This window comes from Spea bombifrons, chromosome 8 (assembly GCF_027358695.1).
Source record: "Spea bombifrons isolate aSpeBom1 chromosome 8, aSpeBom1.2.pri, whole genome shotgun sequence".
Lineage (NCBI taxonomy): Eukaryota > Metazoa > Chordata > Amphibia > Anura > Pelobatidae > Spea > Spea bombifrons.
In genome coordinates, this window is record NC_071094.1 from 20,110,024 (window position 1) to 20,137,665 (window position 27,642).

The 27,642-nt window shown below is 41.9% G+C and overlaps 1 protein-coding gene across 1 annotated transcript; it reads right to left on the reverse strand.

Annotated features, from left to right (window-relative positions):
* Positions 1-1,254: 1,254 nt before the first annotated feature.
* On the reverse strand, positions 1,255-19,269 carry PRPS1 (phosphoribosyl pyrophosphate synthetase 1). Its single transcript, XM_053473692.1, has 7 exons — positions 19,076-19,269; positions 6,303-6,486; positions 6,069-6,167; positions 3,475-3,599; positions 3,104-3,277; positions 2,001-2,160; positions 1,255-1,721 (listed from the first exon to the last, which is right to left on the reverse strand). The coding sequence occupies exons 1-7, from the start codon at positions 19,195-19,197 to the stop codon at positions 1,629-1,631; spliced, it is 957 nt and encodes a 318-aa protein (XP_053329667.1). The 5' UTR covers positions 19,198-19,269; the 3' UTR covers positions 1,255-1,628.
* Positions 19,270-27,642: the final 8,373 nt, after the last annotated feature.

Consider the following 27,642-nt stretch of genomic DNA (forward strand, 5'->3'; position numbering starts at 1 on the left):
AATGCTGTTTTAACACTTTTGTGGTCCTCTTGTTTAACTAATTTTCTTCTCTCTCATTTAGTGTACCAGCACAAGTTATATATATTGGTTTTTGCAGACCAAGAAGGCCTTTCTTCAGATACCATTTTTTTAACCTAATCACCTTTACTTACTTTTGTTAGAAAAATATTTTATTTGTCTACAAAAGCTAATGGGGAAAAAAACTGCTAAATGGATTCTACTACTTGTCCTGAGTTTAAAATACCCAATGTTTTTATGCTTTTTTTTGCTATTTCAAAACCATTTTTTCCCAAATCTAGTAAAATTCTGTCTCTGTGTCCTATTTGGGACAACTTTACAGCCGGCCAATTCAATTTCCCCATATATTTTTGAAAGCTAGGCACCCCAGGGTATTTCAGATGCTGGTATTTTAACACTTTCCATGCACTAGTTCTACTAGCAGCCTTTGCCAAACTTTGTGGTTGTGATTTACTGTGCTTTTTATCACACACATTGTACTATAGGTGTGAATTTATAGTCCTTGTTATATGTCACTGACAAACAACACCCCAATATGTGTTCAGCAAAATCTCAGTACAGCGATACCATCCATCCATGTTGGGTTATTTCGGGGCTAAAAGGCCATATTGGAGCTGGATGGTTCCCCTGACATAATTGTGTAATTATTTTCAAATATTGCCATATAATAATAATATAACTTTTTTGTGATGAGAAAGCTGGGCTCCATTGAAAAATCTCTCGCTGTCACCAGTGCACCCTTTCAGCGACACCGTGTAAACTCCGGAGATAATTGTTGATCGGCTCCTAAGCTCCGTAAAGCGGGCGTTCGCCACCATACAGTATATGGGGGATGTTGATACCCAGGGGAGGGGCCACATGGGGCCCCTGCTGAAGATTTGGGTGTAGCATTACAGCAACAAGTGAAGAAATATCTAAGCTTACTTAATGCCATGGCGTGGCAGGCACGTCAATAGTACATGTCTGCTGTAGAATAAGAAATTTTTTGTTACTCTGCCAGCCTTCCCACTAGTTTTTATCTAATGTCACATATATGACTTATGGCAAACACAATCTTGTAAGATCTAATAAGCTGGTACATTTTCTTGTTGCAACAACTCTTTGGTCTGCTTTTCTTTCGATTAGTTAATGTTTCAATAATATAAAGGCTGTTCTGTTTTGCCAATTCTCATTTAGTTGGTCAAGAGAGGTCTGCTTATACTTAGCAGTTTAGTATAATGACTTAGCATGGCCATGTAAGGCAGCTCATTTTATTTAGACAACGAAGAAAAACAAAATACAAAGTGTTCTTTCATTGCCGCCTACCATTCTGTCCAAAAGTACAGCTTGTTTTCCTAATACAGTTCGTAAAACCAAAAACACAAAATAAAATCAGTGGACAGCTGTTCCAATTTTCTCCAAGTCAGTGATGCTGGAGGCATTTGGCCTAGGACATTAAATGCCACTTCTCCTGTTCGGTAGCAGAGCAACACACCAATGTTCCATAACACAGGTAGTAAGGAGAATATGATGGAAGGGCATTTCTTATCTTCAGAGTATCCTGTGGAAGGATGATTATAAAGAGTTTTGCCAAGGACCAGAGTTGTAACGGTCTTCTACTATTACGGCCACTACAAGGGTACATGGCTGAACAGATAAGAGACAGATTCTCCATTGTGGGTCCTTCGAATGGCTTCAGCTAAGATCATGGAGATATCAATAACCTAGTGGAAATAAAGGATGATTAGGGATTCAATGAAAATCAGCTCTTCTGGGAGTAAAAATATTTATGAATTTTAAAATTGTCAGACAGATGCTCTTAACAACAAAAGGTATATTCTCTGCAACAAGGAGCCAAGTATGGTTTGCCTTTGCTTCTTGAGCCACAAAAGATTTCTCTAGCTCCTTCATCAACCCTAAATTAATAGGTTTACTGTCTTGCCACAAAGCACTTCACTACATATTATTTCTATTGTGCAGGTTCTGTTCAGTTACACACTAACCTGGATTTTAGAGCAGTGTCTGATCTTCTCCTCTTGGGGGATTGTGTTGGTCACCACCACGGCTTCAAAACAAGCATTATTAATCCGTGAAATAGCTGGACCAGAAAATATACCATGTGTCAAAATGGCATATACTTTTGTCGCTCCAGCTGAAAGAAGTCTGGAAATGAAACATACATCACATGTATTTTTACAGCACCAGCAGATTCTGTAGTATTGCAACAGGCAGATGTTGAGAACAATAATAATAATACAAATTTACAGTAAGATTAAAATATGTTAAGACATGCTGGTACAGAAGGAGAAGACCCTCTTGAGAGGTTTGAAACCTTACTTATAGATAAAATCATTTAGTAGAAGAAAAAAAAAAGAAAAAAGAAAAAAACGCTTTGTTTTACCTAAAAAAAAAACATTAAAAAATCCAGTGCGGGCAAGAAAGGAAAAAATAGAATAATGGGGGAAGAATTAAACAATAGGAAACACCCCATATGCCATGGTATGTCTTGTTTTTGGATGTGGTGGGGTAAAAATTGGATCATTTTTCACATTTCCGCTTTTCACCCTAAATCTACACGCTTATAACTCACCATTTAAGAAACTTAAGTTTAATTCTGGAGTCTGGAGAGCCAACAGAGGGACTGAATTTCAGCAGATAAAGCGCTAAGTGATAAACACAAAGCAGATGGTACTAGATGGACACTATGCAATATTGCAATACAAGAACATTCTTGTGACTAGCTGTAACAGTGACATATACAACAATCCAGTTTTATTCTGAAGAAACTATACATCCTAAATCTCAATTGTTGTGTCAGCAATCAAAAGTAGAAAAGAAAAGCCACAAAACACCTTTTTTTAGAGCTGAAATAAACAAGTGGCTCAAAAATGTGTAAAAAGATGTGTAAGATACTCCTTAATTAAGTTCAGGGTGCAGATGTGACTACTGTGAGCAAGCCAGCACCCAACCTAAATATAGCACTTACCAAAACAAGCCATTTTTTGTTTTAAAAACTTTTACTGGCTCTAGCTTAAGAGTGTTCCCAATTTGTCCTGCAATGGGCCAATTGTGAAGACCGTACCGTCAGTAACAGTTTGATACTTACTTTTCTGCTGCATGACAAATAGTTCCACAGGTGTCTGCCATGTCATCAACAAGTATAGCAACTTTATCTTTTACATCCCCAACCAACACCATACGATCCACCTCGTTGGCTTTCTTTCTTTCCTTGTGAATCAGAGCGAAGTCCACATTCAAACGGTCAGCGATTGATGTCACTCTAAAGGGTTAAAGTAGAGGGCCAGTAAAAGTATAAGAAGATGTGGAGCAGTGACTCGATAAGAGGTCTGCAATCATTGTAGATGAACTATATTAGGTTAATCAGAAAACACTTAATGGCAGAGACAGGAACATCTATCAGTGAGAAAATTATGAGAAATCAGTGTACATGTCAGATCGAATGCCTGAAAAGTTCACCTCTTTGCTCCCCCTGCATCCGGAGAAACAATTGTGCATGTTTTCCACTCTGGTATGTTCTCTCGAATCCATTTTAAGACTGCTGGTTCTGCATAGAGATTATCCACTGGGATATCAAAAAAACCCTAGAAGAAGGAAAACATTTCAATAATAGTATGCAACACATTATTTACCTCTGCTCAAACAATCTATGTTAGACATGAACTTAATTAGGTAGTAAAAATTAGATTAATCAGGTTTAACCCCTTCGCGACCTTTGCCGGTTCAGGACCGTCATAACAAGAAGGTCACTAAATTAAATAAGCTTAGAAAGCGATCAAGGATCACTTTCTTCGCTTAAACGGCCTTGCTGCAATGCCTCAATGTCGAGGCATTCAGCAAGGCCGAGATCGGCATCGGGGGCCATGTCTGGCCCCTCCCCGGGGCGTCAACTGCCGCCATACATTGGCGGCGGACGCCCGTTTTAAAAGCGTTTAGGAGGCGATCAACGATCGCCTCCTAAACTTAAATGGTGTCGCTAGAATGCCTCGATCAGGAGGCATCCAGCGACACCAAACACTTACCTCTGGGTGGGCTGAGACCGCTCCGTTCACAGCCGCAGCTGCCGGTGATCTTCGCCATCCGCAAGATGGCGGCGGCCCGGAAAATAAAACAATAAAGGTGAAAAAGTTCGCTAGATGGTCTCTAGACCCTCTAGAGAACTGGCTCCACTTGCTGGTTGAATACAGGTACTGCATTCAACCATGCAAGTCAATGGAGCCCAGCTTTCTAATCACTATGTGATTAGTAAAATATTCAAAAAAAAAAATAAAAAAAAATAAAAAAAAATGGAAAAATAAATGTGCTAACATTTAAAAATAATTATGCAGTGATGTCACTAGATGAACTATCCAGTACCAGCAAAATGTGTAAAAAAAAATATAAAAAAAGTATTAAAAAAATAAAATTAAAAAATAAAGTTTATTATTTTGAGCAAGTGCTAAAATTTCTCAAAAATCTCAACAAAGAGTTAAAATAAAAGCACTTTAAATACCCAAGGGGTGTCTAATAAAAAAAAATGGCTGATGGGGTAAATTGGAGTGGCCTAGCTCAAAGATAGGGCATAGGTACAGACTGACCAAAATGGAGAAAAAAAGCACACTTCCCAAATGTGGCATTTTAAATCTGAAACAACCCGACAAACCCATGCATGTCGGGTATCACTGCACTCAGGAGATGTTCCTGAACACACATTGGGGTGTTGTTTGACAGTGGCATATACCAGGACCTGTATATCTATAACTAAAATACAATTTGTGTGAAAAAAAAAATAAAAAAAATTACTATTACAAAGTTTGACAAAGTGTAGTTCTATAATTGGTGCATGGGAAGGGTTAAAATAACAGCATTTGGAATACCCTGGGGTGTCTAGTTTTCAAAAATATATGGTTTGAATGGGTTAAATTGAGTTAACCAGCTTCAAAGATATTCCAAAGAGGAGATGGAGGCACAATGACCAAATGACCACCTGAATTACGCATACCCCAAAAGTAGCCTTTTACCAGCCAAACAACCTGACAAACCCATGCATGTGGGGTATCGCTGTACTCAGGAGATGTTGCTGAACACATATTGGGGTGTTGTTTGACAGTGACATATACCAGGACCTGTATATTTATAACTAAATTACAATTTGTGTGGAAAAAAAAAATAAAACAAATTACTATTACAAAGTTTGACAAAGTGTAGTTGTATAATTGGTGCATGGAAAGGGTTAAAATAACAGCATTTGGAATACCCTGGGGTGTCTAGTTTTCAAAAATATATGGTTTGAATGGGTTAAATTGAGTTAACCGGCTTCAAAGATATTCCAAAGAGGAGATGGAGGCAGACTGGCCAGATTTGTTAAAAAAGATTTGGAAATCATAAAACGCTGCTTGTACTTATTGCCCTATAACTTACAAAAAACAGCAAAAAAAACATAAAAACATTGGGTATTTCTAAACTCAGGACAAGTAGTAGAATCTATTTAGCTAGTTTTTTTACTTGCTTTTTTAGGTGAGTAAAAGATTTTTCAAATAAAAGTCATAAAATGTGTTTTTTTCAATTTTTCACCATGTTTTTTTTTTTTTTTTTTTTTTTTATAGTAAATAAGATGTCCTGAAAAAAACAATATATAACTTGTGGGTACACTAAATGGGTGAGGAGAAAATTACAGCTGAACACAAGCACCACAAAAGTGTCAAAACAGCCTCGGTCCCACAGGGTACAAAACGAAAAATGAGCCCGGTCCTTAAGGGGTTAAATAAAGAAACATTACTATCAACAGCTAACACATGCAGAGTTGAACTCAAACTGAAGTCAATTGAATGAGCTCCCATTGCAATAAGTGGGAGCAGCAGCAGCCAATTGCATCTATGCTAGCTAAACATCAGTGTTAAGACAGCATACATTTGATTGAAAATCTAATTTTGTACATGAAAGCATGCGGCTCGGTATAGGCATTCTTTAAAGTGTACTGGAGTCCATGAAAAATTTAACCTGAAATGGATTTAAAATGAAAAAAGGGCTAAGTGCTCCTTTACATTTTTGTCATAACGCACGCATATAATAACCTGGATCTGGGATGCATGGAGGTCCATTGTAATTATGTGATCCGCACCTGCCACAGACAACATGTTGGCAACAAGCTTGGCAGAGATTGGCGCTCGTGACTAGAATAGAGAAGAACTGGTTTATGAAATGCAACACACAAATTGAAAAACAAAATAACCCCTGCTTCTTTACAGACATATTGGTTGCATATGTTATACAGTCTAACGCAGGTAACGGAAGGGAACATTTTTCACCTTGTCCTTCTTGTCCTGACGGGCATATGGAAAGCAAGGTATTACAGCAGTAACACGGCAGGCTGAAGCTATCTTGCACGCATTGATCATGATTAGGAGCTCCATTAGGTTGTCATTTATTTCTCCACAGCCACTCTGCACAATGTATACATCTTCTCCACGTACACTCTCCCCAATTTCTACACTGCAAGAGAAAGAAGTAGGTTACAGTCATCACAATTATCACAGCACCTAGTAGAATGAGCTACTTGGAGGGGGTTCCTGCTCACACTGCTTTCTAAGAACCCACAACCTTCTGTATAATACACCAAGAAGCTGACTCTCTATGGTGCCATATTACAAGCGTACAACATAAGAGACCTAACATCAAGTGTATAAAGTTTTTGTTCAATCTCTGATAACTGAAGCAGACTAAATGTAAGCAAATGGCAGATTAAGGGGGCGGTTCTTATCCCAATATCTTGTTTTATGTAAATGTGTGTTTTGCTGGATATATCCAGCCTTGCGTGTGAGAAATCAGTCTTCGTTTGGTTTTACCCTACACTGAGTCTCGACTAGTGACTGGGGAACCGGGGAAAGTGTGCTGTCCCAGACTAAGGAAGCACAAGTCAGCGGAGGTAATCGGTCGGACTAGCCAGATCCGTGACAAATACATTAAGCAGCAGGTTCAAATTCCACGCTGAAACCTTGAACAAGGCTCTAGGGTGAACTGCGGACATGGCGTTAACAAAGCCAGCATACTCAGGATGTACCGCTTGTCATACAATGTGCCTAATTTTATTTTTATGAGCAAGTAATAAAATAAGAGCAATCTTCCCAAATATCCTGACATTTGGAATACTCGTAGCTGAATTAAATTGGCCGGATGTCCAATTAAAGATGTACCAAACAGGACATGGAGGCAGGATGACCAGAGTTGGGAAAAAAATGGTTTTGAAATAGCGAAAACGCTAGGTGTGCTTATTGCACAAATTTAGTTTTTTTTATATTTACAATATTTTACATTTTTATCTTAAACTGGGGAACATTGATCAGTCTCACCGATCAATAGCCTAACCTGAACATCTAACACTATCTACTAACAGTAACCCAGCATAATCCTTTAACCTCTAGATATAAATCACTAAGATGTTAAGTACTTAATTGTAGAGCCCTGCATGGGACTGCTTTTTTAATCCTGTTCACGCCTGCTCCTGCTGATTTATTTGTCCAATCCCGCCACATATGTGGTCAATCCCGCCCACCTCCTTACCTGAACTGCAGATTTTCTGAGCAGTCCCGCGAGGCTGCCTTCGTGTTACTCCTTCACAACGTCTCTTCTCTTGTTCCGCCCAAGAACACAGCAGAGTCACGGGAAGTCCGCTGTGTTCCTGGGCGGAGCAAGAAAAGAGATGCTGTGAGGGAGCAGCGCAAAGGCAGACTTGCGGAACTGCGCGGGATTACCAAAACCTGCAGGTACAGCGTCTGACTGCTCGCAACACCAGCATAACCGCCCGCAAGCGGGTCCCGCATCCCAATGCAGTCCTCTACTTAATTGCACGTTACAACACAATTTTTTTTTTTTTTTTTTTTAAATGCCACAAGAAACAGGGACACGCAGGAAAAAAAAAAAAAAGTAGAAGAAAAAAAACCCCATCAACTGTGGTCACAGGGGTCCACTTGATAGTTAAGTGGAGTGTCTAAGGTATTTGGGCAATATGCTTTTGGGGAATATCTATTTTATGGGGATTCATTTGATTCTTGTTTAACCCCTTCAGTACCGGGACGTACCTGGTACTTCCTGGTTAACAGTCACCGGTAGACCGGGACGTACCAGGTACGTCTCCTCCAAAAAACGCCCCCACATCACCACAATCGCGGTGATCGTGGGGGCGCTGCTGCTGCTGTCTGCCCAGGACTCCTGGGCAGACAGCACAGCCTGTCTAAGCCCGCCCCCAAGCCTACGATCACTCCCACGGAGTGATTTTGTAGGCAGAAACAGCGATTGCAGAAAGATCTGCAATCGCGGTTTCAGCTGCCACAGGCAGCTTCAGGGAAGGGGGGGGGGGTGTTGAATGGGTCCCCACACAAGTGTGGGGACCTGATCCAACACCCCCTGCTGCCTGATCGCTCCATGAGAGCGTCAGTGCAGCGTTAACCCCCTTCAATACCGCGATCGCGGCATTGAATGCCGCGATCGCGGCATTGAAGGGGTTAATTCCCGTTTTGTAGGGGGCTCTGCTGTTGGTGGTCTGCCTGAAAGCCCAGGCAGACCAGCAACAGCAAAAACGACCCCCCAGAAGTCCTCTGATCAGTCCTGTAGGACTGATCAGAGAGACTCCTCCCCTACAATCTCCAGTCTATTGGAGATTGTGTCCCAGCTGCCAGAGGCAGCTTCAGAGACAGGGTTCTTTGGTCTCCACATGAGTGTGGAGACCAGACCCCCCCCACCCTTCCTCAGTTAACCCCTACCCCCCTCTTCCTCAATTAACCCCTTCAATGCTGGGGCTATTAGTCCCCACAAGCTTGTGGGGACTAAATATCAGTCAATGCTGTGCTTCAATGGAGCATCAGCATTGAAAGAGTTAAAAAAAATGTAAAAAATGATAAAAAAAAAATTAAAAATAAATTTAAAAAAATTAATAAAATATTAATAATCATAATAATAAAAAAAAAATAACAGCACTGACCTGAAAGTCCAGGGTGCTTCCAGGTCAAATGCTGGGCTGGGCTGATCAGATCGCTCCTGGCCAATAGAAGTGATCGGATCATTATGGCAGCCCACGGATGACCCTGCTCTACAAAGAGAGAGGGGTCATCTAGGGTAATTATGAAAAAACACAAATTATTAATAAATGAAATAATCCTAATTATTACCTGATCACTTGTCGGTGACATTTTAAGTCGCTGATTATTGATCGGTCTCCCTGATTGATGTCAGCGGCCTAAACCTGTCACTTACAAGTAATCTGATAAAAAAAATATTTAAAAAAATGTAAATGCACATGTTCCAGTTTTGCCCTCATAGCTTCCTCAAAAAATGCATGAACCATGCATGTGAGGTCTTGTTGGAATCAGGGGATCTTGGTGAACACAATTTGGTGTTTTTTTCTGCAGTTGCACATATTCTATACAAAATATAATATAAAATCTAAAGCAACATTGCAACATATGCAAAAAAACCAAAAAAATATAAAAATACCTCAAAATTTGGCAGCAACTGGCGATAAAATCCCTGTTTGAAAAGTGTCAAAATGACCCTAGTTGTACACCTTGACTTATCTGCTTTTCATAAACATATAATTTTGGGGGGATAATCAGTATCTGTGACAACTATTGCAGTTATAAGACTACCATGCCAAATTTGAAAAAAATTACATTTCAAAAACGCGATGCATGCCTTGCAATATTTGCCCTATACTGGTCAAAATAGATGAAAATCCTGGCCATGCTGGGTGGTTTCCAAATCAGGACAACTTAATGAATATATTTGGGATAATTTTTTCCCATTGGTTCAATGTGTGTACAATTTGTATGTATACAAAACTGTAAAAAAATGTGTTTTTCATTTTTTCCCCACTTTTTCCAGTTTATTTCAAACAAAACAATGTACTACCCAGCTTAATATGGTTTCAAATGAAAGCCCTACTTGTCCTAAAAAAAACAATATATGATTTGTGTGGGTGCACCAATTGATAAGAGATAAATTACAGTTGAAGAAAGACATGGCAAAAACACAAAAACGGCTCCGGTCCTTTAGCGACACGTTAGTATCAAAATCCCGGTCCTGAAGGGGTTAAGGTAGCCCAGTGTGAAGAATCCATCACAAACTGGCATGTGAAAAGGCAGAAACTCCCCCCCCCCTCAAAATTCTGTGTTTTTGATTTGTGGTTGCAGTACGCCACCTAGAAAGGTAAGCGGTGTGTTCCTTTTAGGGAATATTTAGTTTTACATAGTTACATAGTCCAGGGCTCGACAAATCCCAGGCGCCAGGTCGCCATGGCGACAGAGAATTTTGTCCTGGCGCCTAGGTTTTGTCAGCCTCTTACATCCAGAAAAAATTGTGGATGTAAGAGGCTGAGTCACCACATGGGGGCACTGTTCCTGTCTGCCCAGAAGTCTGGGCAGACAGCACAGCCACTCCGAGCCCGCCCCCGAGCCTGAGATCACTCCCACGGAGTGATCCTGTAGGCTGAAAACGCGGTTGCTGGAAAAGCAGCAATCGTGTTTTCAGCTGCCACAGGCAGCCTCAGGGAAGGGGTTTGTGTGTTGATTGGGTCCCCACACAAGTCTGGGGACCTCACCCAACACCCCCCAGCTGCCTGATCGCTCCATGGGAGCGACAGCGCAGCGTTAACCCCTTCAATGCCGCGATCACGGCATTTAGGGGTTAATTCCCGTTTTGGGGGCTTTGCTGCTGGTGGTCTGCCTGGAAGCCCAGGCAGACCAGCAACAGCAAAAACGAGCCCCCACAAGCCCTTTGATGACTTCTGTAGGTATGGAAGCCTACAGCAGTCATCAAAGAGACTCCCTCTGCAATGGCTGGTCCATAGACCAGCAATTGAGTCCCAGCTGCCAGAGGCAGCTTCAGGGACAGGGGAGAGGGTTCTTCGGTCTCCACATGAGTGTGGAGACCAGCCCCAACACCCCCCTGCTGCCTGATCGCTCCCTGAGAGCGACAGTGCAGAGTTAACCCCTTCAATGTTTTAGGGGTTAACTCCCGTTTTGTAAGGGGCTCTGCTGCCGGTGGTCTGCCTGGAAGCCCAGGCAGACCAGCAACAGCAAAAAAACGAGCCCCCACAAGCCCTTTGATGATTCCTGTAGGCATAGAAGCCTACAGCAGTCATCATAGACTCCCCCCTGCAGTGGCTGGTCTATAGACCAGCAATTGCTTCCCAGCTGCCAGAGGCAGCTTCAGGGACAGGGTGAGAGGGTTCTTTGGTCTCGCCATGAGTGTGGAGACCAGCCCCAACAGCCCCCTGCTGCCTGATCACTCCATGCAGCGTTAACCCCTTCAATGCCACAATTGTGTATGACACATTCGTGGCATTGCAGGGGTTAACATTTGTCCCCACAAGCTTGTGGGGACTAAATATCTGTCAATGCTGTGCTCCAATGGAACATCAGCATCGAAAGAGTTAAAAAAATGAAAAAAATGTATTTAAAAAAAAAAACAAACAGCACTGACCTGAAAGTCCAGGGTGCTTCCAGGTCAAACGCTGTGAGTTTAGTAAGTGGGCTGATGATGATCGGATCCCTCCTGACCAACTGTTAGTTTAAAAAATCCTGGCTCCTAACTTTTTTACCTGGCGCCTAGATTCACAACAAATTTGTCAAGCCCTGACATAGTCTAAAAAAAGACATGCGTCCATTATGTTCCCATATCTGTTAATAGCTGTTGATACAAAAGGCGGCAAAAAATCCAGTTTGTAGCTTTCCAATTTTGCAACAAACTAGGGGAAAATAAATCCTTCTTGACCCCAGAATGGCAGTCAGATCTCTCCTTGGATCAATAAGCCGTTTCCCCATGATTTAATTAAGTATTCATCCAGTTGCTGTTTAAATGTTTGTACAGACTCCGATAAAACTACCTCTGCAGGCAGAGATTTCCACATCCTTATTGCCCTCACTGTAAATAAAAGCCCTTCCTTTGTCTTAGACTAAAACTCCTTTCTTTCAGTCTAAGTGCGTGACCACATGTTCTATGCATAGTCCTATTCATGACAATGGTTTGTATTTGCCCCAAATATATATTTATATAATCTAGGGCTGCAACAACTAATAGATAATAATTGATAATGAAAATCGTAGCCAACAAATGTAATTATCGATTATTTGATTAGATTTTATCTTTAATAATGCTAAGATCCAGATCCCCCGCAGCGCTGCAGGGGACCCGGATCCTCGTAACAGCCGGCGGGGGGTGTCTGTGTGATGAAGTTCGGATCCGATTCTTCGGTTCATTCAATGTCATTTTCAGCAGTTACTACTTCCCAGTCCCTCCCTGCAGTCACTCCCATGACGGCCCCGCCCCTTTCTGCTTCCCAGTCCCCCCCAGTCACACTGATTTGCCCCGCCCATTTCCTTATAGCATCCACACTGCTCAGCAATTTATCCAACGGTAAGTATGCTGAAAGGTAGGGGAGGTGGGGGTTAAATTAGGGGCAGTTATGTTTGACGGGGTGTTAAAGGTTAATTCAATGCTGAGGACAGAGTTAATTTAATAAGGTTAACTTAAGGTGCAGTTAGAGGTAAAGGGGTATCTAAATCCTGTATTTATTTATAAAGGTATTGTGTCAGTGTGCTGTGAACGAGTCTGTGAATCTACGAGGGCACTATGGCATATCTGGGGGGGGCGGAGTGGCATATCTGGGCTCAAATGGGCATAACTAGGGGGGCAGGTTGGGAAATAAAAACATGAAATGCATTTTTATCAAAGTTTTTTTTTATTCTGCCGTTTGTTTTTAACATCCTGTTTATTAAATTATTTTAAATAAATGAAAAAAAATTTTATCTGATCAAAAAAATAATCGTCCAACTAATAAATTATGAAAATAATCGTTAGTTGCAGCCCTAATATAATCCTATCATATCCCTTCTGAGGCACCATTTTTCTAAACTAAACAGATTTACATTTGTTAAGCTTTCATCATAACTAAAAGTGTTCCTTTTATTAATTTTGCACCCTTTCCAGTGCTATAATATCCTTCTTTAGAATAGGTGCCCAAAATTGCACAGTATAAATCAATGGTAAGACCACACCTTGAATATAAAGGGGCAAAATGCTGACTGACATTGCGCATTGTTTCCTAGTTTGTTGTCTATAACAATTCTCAAATCCTTCTCATCTGTTATCCCTAATGTGTCACTGTGTCCCCCTGATATGTCTTATACCCCCCCTATATGCCTTATCCCAGGGCTTGACAAATTTGTTGTGAATCTAGGCGCCAGGTAAAAAAGTTAGGAGCCAGGATTTTTTTAAACTAACAGTTGGTCAGGAGTGATCTGATCATCAGCCCACTTACTAAACTCACAGCATTTGACCTGGAAGCACCCTGGACTTTCAGGTCAGTGCTGGTTTTTTTTATTATTATTATTATTATTATTTTTAACCCTTTCAATGCTGATGTTCCATTGGAGAACAGCATTGACTGATATTTAGTCCCCACAAGCTTGCGGGGACAAATGTTAACCCCTGCAATGCCATGAATGTGTTATGCACAATTGTGGAATTGAAGGGGTTAACGCTGCACTATCGCTCTCATGGAGCGATCAGGCAGCAGGGGGGTGTTGGGGAGACCAAAGAACCCTCTCCCCTGTCCCTGAAGCTGCCTCTGGCAGCTGGGACTCAATTGCTGGTCTAAAGACCAGCCATTGCAGGGAGGGGAGTCTTTGATGACTGCTGTAGGCTTCCATGCCTACAGGAATCATCAAAGGGCTTGTGGGGGCTCGTTTTTGCTGTTGCTGGTCTGCCTGGGCTTCCAGGCAGACCACCAGCAGCAGAGCCCCTTACAAAACGGGAATTAACCCCTAAATGCCGCGATCGCGGCATTGAAGGGGTTAACACTGCACTGTCGCTCTCTGGGAGCGATCAGGCAGCAGAGGGGTGTTGGGTCAGGTCCCCACACTTGTGTGGGGACCCAATCAACACACAACCTCCTTCCCTGAAGCTGCCTGTGGCAGCTGAAAACGCGATTGCTGGTTTTGCAGCAACCGCGTTTTCAGCCTACAGGATCACTCCGTGGGAGTGATCTCAGGCTCGGGGGCGGGCTCGGAGTGGATGTGCTATCTGCCCAGACTCCTGTGCAGACAGCAGCAGCGCCCCCGTGTGGTGACTCAGCCTCTTACATCCACAATTTTTTCTGGATGTAAGAGGCTGACAAAACCTAGGCGCCAGGACAAAATTCTCTGTCGCCATGGCGACCTGGGATTTGTCGAGCCCTGCCTTATCCCCTATGTGCACTCCAACCCCAAATATGTCTTATGTCCCTCTGATATGCCTTATACCCCCTATATGCCACTGTGCCCCCCTAGTATGCCCCAGAAGCTGAGACTGTCTGCGCACATCCCACAGACGCCCACCTACCGGCTGCCAGAGAGGAGGATCTAGGTCCCCTGCAGCGTTGCGGGGAATCTGGATCTTAGTGTTATAGTCCGACCTCTATTTGAGGTTGGATTATAAAACGAGGGGTATTTTTCAGAGCATTTGCTCTGAAAAAAACTCATCTTTTAGCCGATAAAATCGATTATTATCAATTAGTTGTTGCAGCCCTAAACAATGCCAAACACTGTAATTTCAGGGGAAAGTATGACCGATGTGAGTTTGTGTCGTGTAATAAGTGTAGACCGGGACCAGAAGTCTCGGATCCGGGGGCGCCGCCGCAAGCAATGAAAGGAATGCGCATTCAGTACACCACACTTGGGGCAGACAAAGGTTGGTCTTAAGTAGGGCTGCAACTAACGATTATTTTCATAATCGATTAGTTGGTCGATTATTTTTTCCATTAATCGGATAAAAAAAAATATGCACATTTTTCGTTTAAAATAAAAACTTATAATTTACATTAAGATGTGTCATTAACACTGACATAATAAAGCTATATTTTAAAGGAACCCAAACACACTATTTCTCTAAGTTTTAATAACAAAAAGAGTTTTACTAGTAAATATTAATTCATGTAAACTATTTTTTCATATTTAATAAAAACTATGAGAAAAATGCCTCTTGTTTATGTTTTCTTTTATTTACCAACCTGGCCCCCAGTTATGCACATCTCACTCCCAGCTTGCAACTCTGCCCCATATATGCCTTATACCTCCTATGTACTAAAGATGCCACTTTGCCCCCCCAATATGCCTTATACCTCCTATATGCCACTGACATGCCACTCTGCCCCTGATATGCCACTGTGCCCCAATATGCCTTATAGCCCCCTATATGCCAATGTGCCCCCTGATATGCCTTATAGCCCCTATATGCCTTATACCCAATAAGTCACTGATATGCCCTTTACCTCAATATGCCTTATACCCCCTATATGCCACCATGCCCCCTGATATGCCTCATAGCCCCTTTATGCCACTGTGCCACCTGATATAAGAAAAACTGACAGCGCTAAAATAGGCATAAAATATATAAGAATAGATAATACACAATATAAATTTATGGACAATACAAACAAATTATATATTACAGGAAACAAAAAATAAAAAAAACACAAATTAAAGAATGCACAGACATAATTAATAGATCCCGGAAAAATTCTACCTGCCCCACCAGGGGTTAATATATCAAAAGAAACACAGGGCAAATAAGCATAAAAATAAAGATAATACTCCATGCTTACTTCTCCGTTTTTCTTCTGTTGCTATATTAACCCCTGGTGGGGCAGGTAGAAGTGAAGGGAAGTAGCAGAGGTTGTGCACATTGCGCACTAAAATCCAAATTCCCTGCACCGCTGCAGGGGACCTGGATCCTCTCTGGCAGCCGGTCGGGGTCTGTGCGATGCGCAGATGTCTCCCCTCCGCTTCCGTTGGGGCTTCCACGATGGAAGCCGCACCTAAAGGTCACGTGACGCCGGGTTCAGTAATAGAAGCCCCAGCGGAAGTGGAGGGGAGAAGCGGAGGATGTCTGTGCGTTTTGCACAGACCCTCACCGGGTGGCAGAGAGGATCCAGGTCTCCTGTAGCTTTGCGGGGGATCTGGATTCTAGATTTATAATCCGATCTCTATTTGAGATTGGATTATAGAAGGAAGGGAGTTTTTCCAGAGCATTTGCTCTGAAAAACATTTTAAAAATCGATTCAACTAATCGATTATGAAAATCGTTGACAAAGATTTTCATAATCGATTATCGTTTTTATCGATTCCTTGTTTCAGCCCTAGTCTTAAGCCCAGCCTGCACAAACGTTGTGGGGGAAAAGTACACATCATGGGCTATTTTATAGGCCATTTCTTTGTACGTCACCAACGGTATAATTGTAGATACAGAGGCTGTGGCTTTACAGATGTCCTCCTTGATAATATTGGGGATGTGTGTAGTCCAACGGCCCAGTCCCCCAATCAGTTGAGTCACATGCAGTTCAGATGAATTTATACAAAATGCTAATTGAAGGGGTGTGTCCTCTTTTATGTATATATCTGCCAAAGGCATTGTGCCAGTCATATTGCATAAAGTGATTAGTAACAGAGCCAATGTAACTTTGAATTTGCAAAACCGCAAACCAAGGGATCTGCAAGTCAGGATATTTATCCCTACCCTGCTGCAGTGTGAGAATGGTCTGGTTGGGTTCGTCAAGGAAGTGTGAAATCGATGTAATACCCATGGTATAGCATCTAGTATACGGAGGTATGGATACTCCGTCCTGGAAGTTGGGATTGTTAATGAGTGGCATGTGTGAGGTGTACTGCCATTGCAGTTTAAGGATGATTTCCATGCTTTAATCGTGGAATACAGTAGAGGGTGTTCTCTAAGACTCCGATAATAAGGTGTATGGCGTGTGTGGGAGGGTCATCAGTGCATGCAGAGAGCTTAGTTGGTTCTCTAAGAATTTATAGGAAAACAATATCCTGTCAATTGCGTGGCGCATTAAGGCAGCCAGATTATAATGCTTAATATCTGGGAATCTAAGTCCCAATGTCTGTGATATCTATTTCAATATGTGTAAACTGATCTTGGGTTTATTTCTCTTACTAAGGAACAAAGTGAATTGTTTATCTAAAAATTTGAGATCCGTTGGCTTAATTAGTAAAGGTAGAGTGTAAAGTATCTTGGGAAAACTGATCATTTTAATTAGATTAAGGGCATTATGGGCAAAATACCAATACCAAAATAATAGTCCGCAGGGGCCAGGCTGTTTACCTGTGCGTTGGCTGCAGCGCGCGTGCAGTGTCTCTTGTGCTAGCCAGGAGAAGCAGGAACCCAGCAGAGTCACGTGAATGCACATCACATGACTCTGCTCCGTTCCTTCTTCCCCTGGGGGGGACCCAAGAGAAGTTCTTCGCACAGAGTGCAACCAACACAGAGGGACGCAGCATGGCCCCGGCAGAAGTCTGTGAGTGAGAGATCTGCAGTTCAGATAAGGGGGTGAGGGAGGGTGTAAGAGCAAGTATGCATGATTAAGTGAATGAAGGTTTGTGAAAGTGTGTGATAGCATGGTTGTGTAAGTGTGTGTGGGGGGAATAGCATGGCATAGGGAGGCTGTAATCACCCTCCTATCATGCCCATGTCCAGCATGTACTGACTGCCTGGGCATGATGGGAGTGTGATTGCTATTGGTATACATATTTGCCAACAGCAATCACACTCCTTTCATGCCCAGGCAACCAGTACATACTGGAATCTGGGTATGCCTGAGCATGATAGGAATGTGATTGCTGTTAGGTGGGGAAGTCATTTTCAGCCAAGTGAATGCTGAATTTTCAGTTTCGGTCCAGAATTTTGGTGCATCCCTAAAATTAACCCTTCCCATTAGCATTAGGTGGAATGTCTGCCATAGTTTCAGTTCATTCGCAACCTCCTTGATGATTCTAGAAATGTTTAAGGTGTAGAGCTGGTGTGGGTTTTCGGTTCTCATTCTAACATTTGTATTTTATTATACACAGTGAAAGTCCAACCCAAGTGCGGTTCTGATGAACAAGGATCTTGGCTGGCCCTGTGTAATGCATAGCTTAATTGTGTTCTGTCAAATTCTACATTACGCAGCGCTTCTTGTTATTATGCATCATGCGGTACTTCTTGTTGAATGAACTTGCCAGTGTGGGACAGTGCACAGTTGAATCAAAAAGTCTCATGCACACTCTTCTGACAAGTCTCCCTTTAGTGAATGAACCCCATTTTATAGGTCACCCATTTTTAAAGGAAACTCGTACCACCATATGACATTTAATGCTTTTGATAGCTGCAGATAGCACACCTACTGAATAATATTAGTACCCTCTCTTGCAGTGTTCGCTGGTTGGCGCTGCAAATGCGAATGGGATATTCTGAAGCACCATGCACCCTACCAATGAATTTGAAAAAGGGACACCATAGAAATTTAAAGGGCAGAGAATGATTGGAGAAGCCCTTGATTTTCTTTTAAAGCAATGGAAGCCAAGCTATCTTGCTGAAGTGGACACAACTATATATCAGCCTACTGTCCTAAATTATTACCCATTACCCTACTCTTAGAAAGCATGCTTGACCCAGACAACAAGTAGCAAATACATAACCAAAAATAGTAACATAATGAACAAATAATCGTTTGAAAACTGTTAGGAGAGATTACTGTTAAAGGCCTAAAGTACGCCTTAAATACCGATTATATGCACACGCATGTATTTTAATCTAGGAGGGCTGCTACATTGGTATGTAGGTAAAGCGACAAGAGCCACACATCCCAGGAGCTAACAACCTTACATAAATTTGAGAAATAAATATCCCTGGCTTTATATATTAATCATTAATTTTACAGCAATCGTCCTGGAAACATTCGCGTCTCCGCTAATCTTTAATTAACGATTCGAAACGACGTTTGACCAATCTCTCCGTCCAGCAGACTTCAGCTCTCCTCGCACACGTGTTCCACGGGTTACATGTTCTACAGAGCAGACTAGCCTCGTGCATGCTGGGATTTGTAGTGGTTTTTCTTACTTGTGCTTACGCATCAGCAGGCCCAAAGACTACAATTCCCGGGAACACTTTCGCCCAGCATTTACCTAAACGGAGACTTGCTTGAAAATGCAAGTCGCTGTTAGCGTAGGCATTTGTTATACTAGGCCGTCTTTTGTAGTGGAGGAGAAACTAAGCTTACCATGTCTCCTGGTTGCTGAATTTCTTGGTAACGACACGACCCATTTCCAGTCCCAATCTGTCAGAGATCTTCTGTGACAGATCCTGGTGAGAACTACCGCTGAATATTTTGATATTCGGCATGTCGCTGTCCGGTATTGAACCGAGGCTTATAGACGGACCCACTCTGTATCTGACACGGAAGAGCACAATGTGGAGGACGGCGAAATCGTTCCTCCTCCTCAGTCAGCGTGTTTAGCCAATAACAAAACTGTTCACAAAGACACGCCCCCAGTAAGGCTAAACATAGACACCGTAGAGGCAGTTTAAAGACGAAAAGAACTCATACCACGTGTAGTTTCGGCACGTGTTGGCTGGTGCTTTGGAAATGGCACAAGATAAGTAACTGTAAAATAAATCTAAGCACATCGGCTATTTCTTGGGCACAAACATGTCATATACTATTGACTATCAAATAAGTAATTATTTGCAGTGTGTAGAACTGATGCAACGAAAGAAATAGGGTAAGACTTTTAGCACTAAACCCCTAAGGATGCGTATACTGTAAACTACATTACGCCCGAGGAAACAAGAGTTTTCAGCATTTTTGCTATGTCTAGCTCAACTGTAATCCATCTGCTCTAATTTAGTTTATCGTAGGTTTTCCATCACCTTTACCCACCATAACTTATGTAATTAGTTTATCGTACAAACCATACATTGTTTTTTTCAGGGTCAAAAAACAAAAAAAAAACAAGTATATGTATATTTTTTGGAAATTTTAAAATTCTTTTAATTTGCATTCACCAACATTCCGTGAATATAACCATATACATAGATACAGTGTTTCATGCTTTGGAAATATTCTGTTATGTGATTTTTACTGAGTGATTTTTAATGAGGCCATATGGAAATCTTCTAGGTCGTCTTCTAATCAGACCTCAAATAGGTCTGAATACAACCTGAATGAGGTCTGAATACAAGACTAAGATCCAGATCCTCTTCTCCGGCAGCTGGTGGAGGTCTGTGTGATGCACACAGACAACCTCGGCCGCTGCCGCCACTTCTGCTGGAGGCAGGGTGGCATATAGGCGGTTAAAAGGAATATCAGGGAGGCAGAGTGGCATATAGGTGGTTAAAAGTAATGTCAGGGAGGCAGAGTGGCATATAGGGGGTTAAAAGGAATATCAGGGAGGCAGAGTGGCATATAGGGGGGTATAAGGCATATCTGGGGGGGGGCAGATGTGCATACCTGGGGGCAGGTTGGCAAATAAATGGAAATAAAACCAAAAAATGCATTTTTTCTCAATCATAGTTTTTATTAAATATGAAAAAAATATTCAAATTTTGGGGGGTTGTCTTAAAATCAGGGTCATCTTATAATCGAGCAAATACGGTAAATTAGATATGTGTCACTACACTTACCTCTCTGCTCACTGCTGCTGGCAGACGAACTCCTCCTGTCCCAGGCTGCTGTCCTGCTTCCAACATGGCCGCCAAGATTCAGAGGGCACAAACATGCGTCTAATGCTTCTGCTGTACGAAATAGGGAAACCTTGGGTTCTGTACAGCCCCTTTTTAAAGGCATTATGCATTTCACACCTCGTTCCAATCCCAGAGGTGGGGTTTTGATTAGGAACAGTATTTTTACAGTGCCTGCGATAGTGCCTAGTGCATGAAGTTGTAGGGGACATGTTACCATACACATAAAACACACACAATAACTTTGTATCTTAATCCTAATAATAAAAACACAACAAGCAATTTGGATGAATCAGGCCGTGGACTTTTATTTAGTTTACCAAGACATACAAATACTTCACTCATAGCTTACACTTTATAACTAATAACCAAAAAACTCAACTCTTGGCATAAGCTTCAGAGCACATCTTAAACATATCACCTTGCCAACCGCCCTATAAGCCAGCTGGTCAAACTAAAATTATCAATTCACCCCAACCGCCTCAAATGTTTTTTTTTTTTATAAAAAACCACTTGAGGCCCCTTCCAACAAAACCACGGCCTGTTCAACCATGCACTGAACATCCACATTAAAAATATCGCATCCAACTCTCTATGTCTAAATGAAAAACCTCCTTCTAAAATCATAAATTTTTCCATAGCTCTGTTAAACTTCATCCTAACTCTTTCCAGCGCCCGCAAAACTGGCCTCTGCAGCCACAGAAGGCGAGGAATGATTTCAGACCATATAAATAAAACATTATGAAAACAACCTTTTAAACATAACATTAATTCCTTACAAAATATAATCAACTCTAACGATTTCATTTTACCTAAATCATTACCCCCGCAATGAATAATAATGGCATTAGGCCACGGCAAGCGAGTTACACATTCATCTAAACAATCCTTTAACTGATCAACCCTTAAACCCCTTATGCCCACCCAATGTATAGCTACATCATCCTTATTAAATCCTAAATTTTCGCCATAACTTCTTATGGCCGCTCTTCTCTGCGACCAAAAAACGAAAGAATGGCCGTCTTAGATTAGATTAGATCTTTGAAGATCTAATAAACAATCTCAAAACCCGGTCACAAATAACATCACTAACTTGCAAACCCGAACCACCTTTTTTGTTATTTGCCACTAACTCACTCACACGAAAAGCACCGAAAAGAGCTACTACAAATGCCGTTCTAAACAATAAACATTCAAAATTGTCCCAACAAACTTTATCTAAAACACCTATTAAATTCCTTAAAACAACTAATGAAAGAGGTTTCCTATCATCCGGAATTTTCAAACCATTGTTATAACCTTTCAGCACCTGCCGTACCAAAAAATCCTTGAATGAATGCTGTTTCCCAGCCAATTTAAAGAAAAAGGCAATTCCAACTAAATACCTATCAATACTCGATCTTGCCAATCCTTTATCTATCAAACTAATAACAAATGCCAACGCACCGTCAATACTACCCTCAAACATATCTAAGCAATTTTCTTGAGTAAACACATTCCAAGCCTTCCAAGCCTTGGAATAAAATTCCCAAGTGCTTTTTGATACAGATTTGGACAATAGCTCCCTCAGCTGGGCGAAGTCAACTCCCACACGCATTCTGGGACTACCGTCCCTTCTTTTTCTGCCTCCGGAGCCAATGATCTGAAAAGCTTAAAATTAAAGCGGGACAAAGCATCAGCCAAAACATTCTTGCTTCCCGGAATATGTTTAGCCTTAAGCCAAATATTACCTTTTAAACATACAAAAACTAAACGTCTCAACAAATTGATCACCGGAATTGATTTTGCATTCAATGTGTTAATCACCCACACCACACCCATATTATCACAGTTAAGTAAAATTCTCTTATTAACCCAATCCCTATACCATAACTCAAATGCCACTACAACCGGGAACAACTCTAAAAGAACCATATTCTTAACCCATCCCTCCTTTATCCATGAATTAGGCCATTTCGCAGAAGCCCATTTTCCCTTCCAAAATATACCGAAACCCGTTGCTCCAGCGGCATCGGTGAAAAACTCCATAGAATGGCTATCAATAAATTCCTCCTGCCAAATCGTTGACCCATTAAAGTCACTCAAAAATAAATCCCACACTCTTAAATCTTCTTTAATTTGTTTAGTTAATCGAACCCTATGATATGGTATCTTCATTCCTGCTATTGCCCGAGCCATATGTCTAGAAAAAACCCTACCCATTGGCATAACTCTTGCTGCAAAATTAAACATACCCAAAAGTGACAAACTCCTTAACCTTTAACTTATTACAACCTAAAGCTTTCTTAATAAAGAACCTCAATTTAATAATATTATCCTCTGGCAACTTAAAACACATATTATGGGTATCTATGACTATGCCTAAAAACTGTAACTGAGTAGTAGGAAAAACTGTTTTCTCATTAGCCAATGGTACTCCAAATTCCTTCGTCAAACTCAAAAAGGCTTCCAGCATCAATAAACAATCGTTAGATCCCGCTTTTCCCATAAATAAAAAATCATCTAAATAATGAACAATAGACACCAAACCTGAAATATCCCGCAAAACCCACTCTAAAAAGGAAGAAAAAGCTTCAAAATAAAAACATGAAACCGAACAACCCATTGGCAAACACTTATCAAAATAAAATAAACTCCTAAATTGAAATCCTAACGATGGAAAACACTCGGGATGAATGGGTAAAAGCCGAAACGCCGCCTCAGTGTCGACTTTAGCCAGCAATGCATCCTTACCCAAAGCTCTCACCCACTTAAGGGCGTCATCAAAGGATGCATAATGCACTGCATATTCATCTTTTATGATCTCATCATTCAATGAACCCCCAAAGGGGAAAGATAAATGATGGATCAAGCGAAATGACCCAGGCTCCTTTTTAGGCACCAAACCCAATGGGGACAAGCGAAAACATTCAAATGGCGGTTCCATAAAAGGTCCAGCTATCCTCCCCAACACCAATTCTTTCTCAATCTTAGATTGTACAACCTCCTCATTATCTTGCACCGATTTCAAATTGTCAACCCAAACACAACCTTTCTTATCATAAATAGGAATCCTAAAACCGTCCAAAAAACCACTTTGTAGTAAATCAGCCATCTGCTTGTTTGGGTACCGCTTTAAAAATGGAAGCAGACTTGCTGACTTCACTGGAGTCACTGCTTTTTGACATATCCTTCCCGGTATTCTGCAAATTTCTTCGAAAGCAACGAAAAGCTGGATGATTACCAGCACAAACTGAACACTCATGTTTAAACTTACAAGTGTTGGGCCATTTACACTGGTTCTCATTGAATGCCCAACAAACACCTTTCTGTCTAGGCTGCATAGTTGCATTACCAATAGGCCTTAAAGTATTGGAATGTTTCTGGGGTAACATGATGCTGACCCACGATCCCACATCTTTCATTCCCCACTTTAAATTACTATGAACTGACAGTTTTTGCCTAAAGGTCTCATCATAATAAAACCAAGCAAGGCCACCAAAGTTTTTATAAGCTTCTAGCACAGTATCCAGATGCTGGAAAAGGCCCGCACAACTCCCACTGTGCTTTTCACAATACACACTGGCTAGTATACAAAAAGACTGTAACCAGTTATTAAAAGACCGGACAACCGGTCTGCGCCTTTCCTCATCTTTATCATGTTTAATAAGAAATTCTTTGGACACAGGTAACAATGACAATATATCCAAATATTCATTGTTCCAAATCTTTTCTTTCACTGTCTTACTTAAATGAAAACCCAGGGGTGAGACCTCACAGGACATCACCTCCTTCATACACGACTCATTCACCACAGTAGCCCGTAAAACCTTATTACTTTCAGAGACCCAAGCATGAGCTGGACTGGTCTCCTGCACTTTTTTCAGTATGTCAATTAAAGCAACCACCGCTTCATTCAGAGTAGTAACAGCTAAACCGGCACACTCACCCTTAGCTGCATCAGCTCTGACCTCAGATGCCTGCTCTCTTCTTTCTTCGTCAGGCAGCTGAGCCGATTTCGGATCAGCCTGCTCTAGCTGCCTGCCCCTAGAAACAAAATGATGGCTGCATCCCTCTTCAGGATCATGCAGCGTTTTGGACCTTTTCGAAGAATCCTTCACCCGAGAAGCGGGTCTTTTCTTCTTTTGTCCGGCATCCTGAGATCTTCTTCCGGGTCTGACACGTCTATCCGACGTAACAGATACCCGGTCACCTGATACCGCTCGCCGAGATGAAGCGCCATCTAGCGGAACATCCTCCAATACATAAACAGCCTCCGGCTCCACCTCCGCAATCTCCTCCTCTTCTCCGGCACAGCAAGGATCAACTGGCAGATCGTCCGAAGATGAAGCAGCTAGAAGACATCCGCGCAGCCATTCTTCACCCTTCTCAGCTACCCGGACCTGAAGAATCTTCATTAACTCGTCCATCTTCAACGCAACGCTTCGCCACTGCTCACCAGTCTCAAGGACAGTGCAGTATCGGCTAGGCGTCACGCAGGTAAGTAAAATAAACACCTCAGGGACTCCCCTTATATAGCTAGCTTTCCCGCCCTTAGCGCAGCGCGAGGCAAGCGCAGCCTATCTAGGCGCAGCGCGAGACCCTCACAAGCCAGCACGAGACACCTGAAAAAGGCGGCAAGCGCTAGCGCAGGCGCAATAACCTTTTTTAAGTTATATAACACATTTTTTTTTTATATAACCATGCTTTAACCCTTTCGATATTATATAATACTGTCACCTCAGTCCCCACACCTTCATGCCACCCTGCCCTATACGGTGCAGGCTTTATCATTTTGGCTGTAGTGGATTTGTATCTGTTATTCCGGTTGCTGACTTTGGCTTGGCTTGGCTTGGCTTGCTGAACCTGGCTAGTCCTAACTACGATTGATCGATATATCCTGTTGCTGAACACGGCTAGTCTTGACTTTGAGCTCTGCATGGAGTATGCAACTCCACATAATTCTTTAGTTGATCAGCAATCAGACATGCAGACAGAACTGGCAAAGCCCATGGATCTCAAAGACAGGACAAAGGAGAATAATTTGTCAGTCTCTGCCTATTTTTGGTTCAATATCTCTTTAAAGCTATTTTTGGCTCAGTGTTCCCTGGGGAATTACGACTAGATAGGACCCAAAAAGGTTCCAAAACCTAAAGGAATCAAAATTTTCAAAGGGATGTGCTCTCTCTTATGGAATCACACATGGATTTGTATATCTGCGGAGTGGAAATCTGCATCTAAAACATGAAGGAGGCCTCTTCTCACTCATGAAGCTTATCGTGGCTTGAGAACGTTAAAAGTGTACAGGCATGGGTGTAGGAATCGGGGGGAAGGATCCACCCTAGGAAATCATGCTAGGGACAGATAATGAAGAAATCCCCCCCCACACACCCGAAGGAAGGGAGGAAAAGAGGCACTTGCCTTGGGCACGGCAGCGAGGGGGGGCACTGCTGCCCGATGAGCAGCTGAAGCCTGCAGGACTGGTTGGGGAGATCACGGATCCAAAACTAAGGTAGCACATGTGAGTGTGCTCCCTGCGTGGCATCAGCAGAGAGGGGGCCGTGCCCCCCTACATCATGCTGTGCCCCCACATTCAAAACGCTGTACGACATCCAGGAGGAGGAGAGAAAGCGTTTTTAGCAACTGCTCAGCGCCCCTCTGTCTCCCCCGCCTCTGAATGATTTGTGAGACTGCATTACTGGATATGTGTATTATGGATGTGATTTAGGAAAAGGGAAATAGGGCAGGGCTGTTTGGGGACAAAGTTGGCTTACTCTGGACTGTAATCTGGGTGCTGGTCAGGTTCTATGTGGGCAGTGTGGATGTTACTGTGAAAGACCGAAATTGGTGAATGTCGACTTTCACCGGTGAATGTCAACACATACCAAATACGTTGGTGAAAGATCGAATATTTCATTTCATGATATGATATTCGGACACTCACCGGTGAATGTCGACAATCACAGATATGCTCTGGTGGAGGTCGAAAAGAGTACATTCGGACCCTCACCGGTGTATGTCGGAGACAAATAGGCGACTGGCTGTCTCCCGCTGCTGTCAGTCCGTATGCCAAATCCTTTGTTCTGCTGTCAGTCCGTATGCAACTCCCGCCAAATCCTTTGCTCTGCTGTCAGTCCGTATGCCAAATCGTTTGTTCTGCTGTCAGTCCGTATGCAACTCCCGCCAAATCGTTTGTTCTGCTGTCAGTCCGTATGCCAAATCCTTTGTTCTGCTGTCAGTCCGTATGCAACGTTTGATGGTGCGAGTAACGTTTTCTACATTTTTTACGACACCCTTATTTATAATCAATGGATACCGCAGTGAATCGTGATCTTTTTCTTGAAAAGTTAAATGCATTAATTGCGGAAAAACGAGAAGACAATTGTTTTTATTTTTCTCAAGAAAAGTACTCTAAAATACTTTCTGAAGTGGTTTCTGCTAAAACTAAGTGCAATACACCTTTGGATTACAGACGATTAAAACGTTTTGATGTTTTAAAAATTAATGATGAAGAGAAGTTAATTGTACCATTAAAACAAGGAGACACGAATATCCAGTATTATGTTACCAATGAGGAATTGTTCAGTATACTATATGAAACTCACACCAGAATAGGCCACGGAGGAAGAACACGTATGCTGAAAGAATTGCAAGTTAAATACAAAAATATTACGTATGAAGTTGTCATGTTGTATTTAAATTTATGCAAACAGTGTCAAATGAAACACAGTGCACCTAGGAAAGGTATTGTTGTGAAACCAATGGTCAGTTCTGAGTTAAACTCAAGATGTCAAGTTGATCTGATAGATCTACAGTCAAACAGCGATGGCGAATATAAATTCATAATGGTTTACCAAGATCATTTAACTAAGTTTGTCCAGCTACGACCTTTGAAAACTAAGAGAGCTGAAGAAGTAGCGCATCACGTTCTTTCAATATTTTTAACATTTGGTGCTCCAGCAATATTGCAATCAGATAATGGTAGAGAATTCAGTAATCAAGTCATATCCGAACTATGCGCTATGTGGAAAGATGTTAAGATAGTCCATGGAAAGCCTCGTCACAGTCAAACACAAGGCTCAGTTGAAAGGGCCAATCAAGATATACAGAATATGCTATCCGCATGGA

What these genes read in the sequence shown, in the direction of transcription:
- PRPS1 (XM_053473692.1), bottom strand. Translation starts at nt 19,197, where the DNA reads ATGCCGAATATCAAAATATTCAGCGGTAGTTCTCACCAGGATCTGTCA. An exon ending in GTCAGGACAAGAAGGACAAG is followed by an intron (nt 6,168 to 6,302) that starts GTGAAAAATGTT and finishes TCTCTATTCTAG; the next exon opens with TCACGAGCGCCAATCTCTGC. An exon ending in ATTTGTCATGCAGCAGAAAA is followed by an intron (nt 2,161 to 3,103) that starts GTAAGTATCAAA and finishes TTTCATTTCCAG; the next exon opens with ACTTCTTTCAGCTGGAGCGA.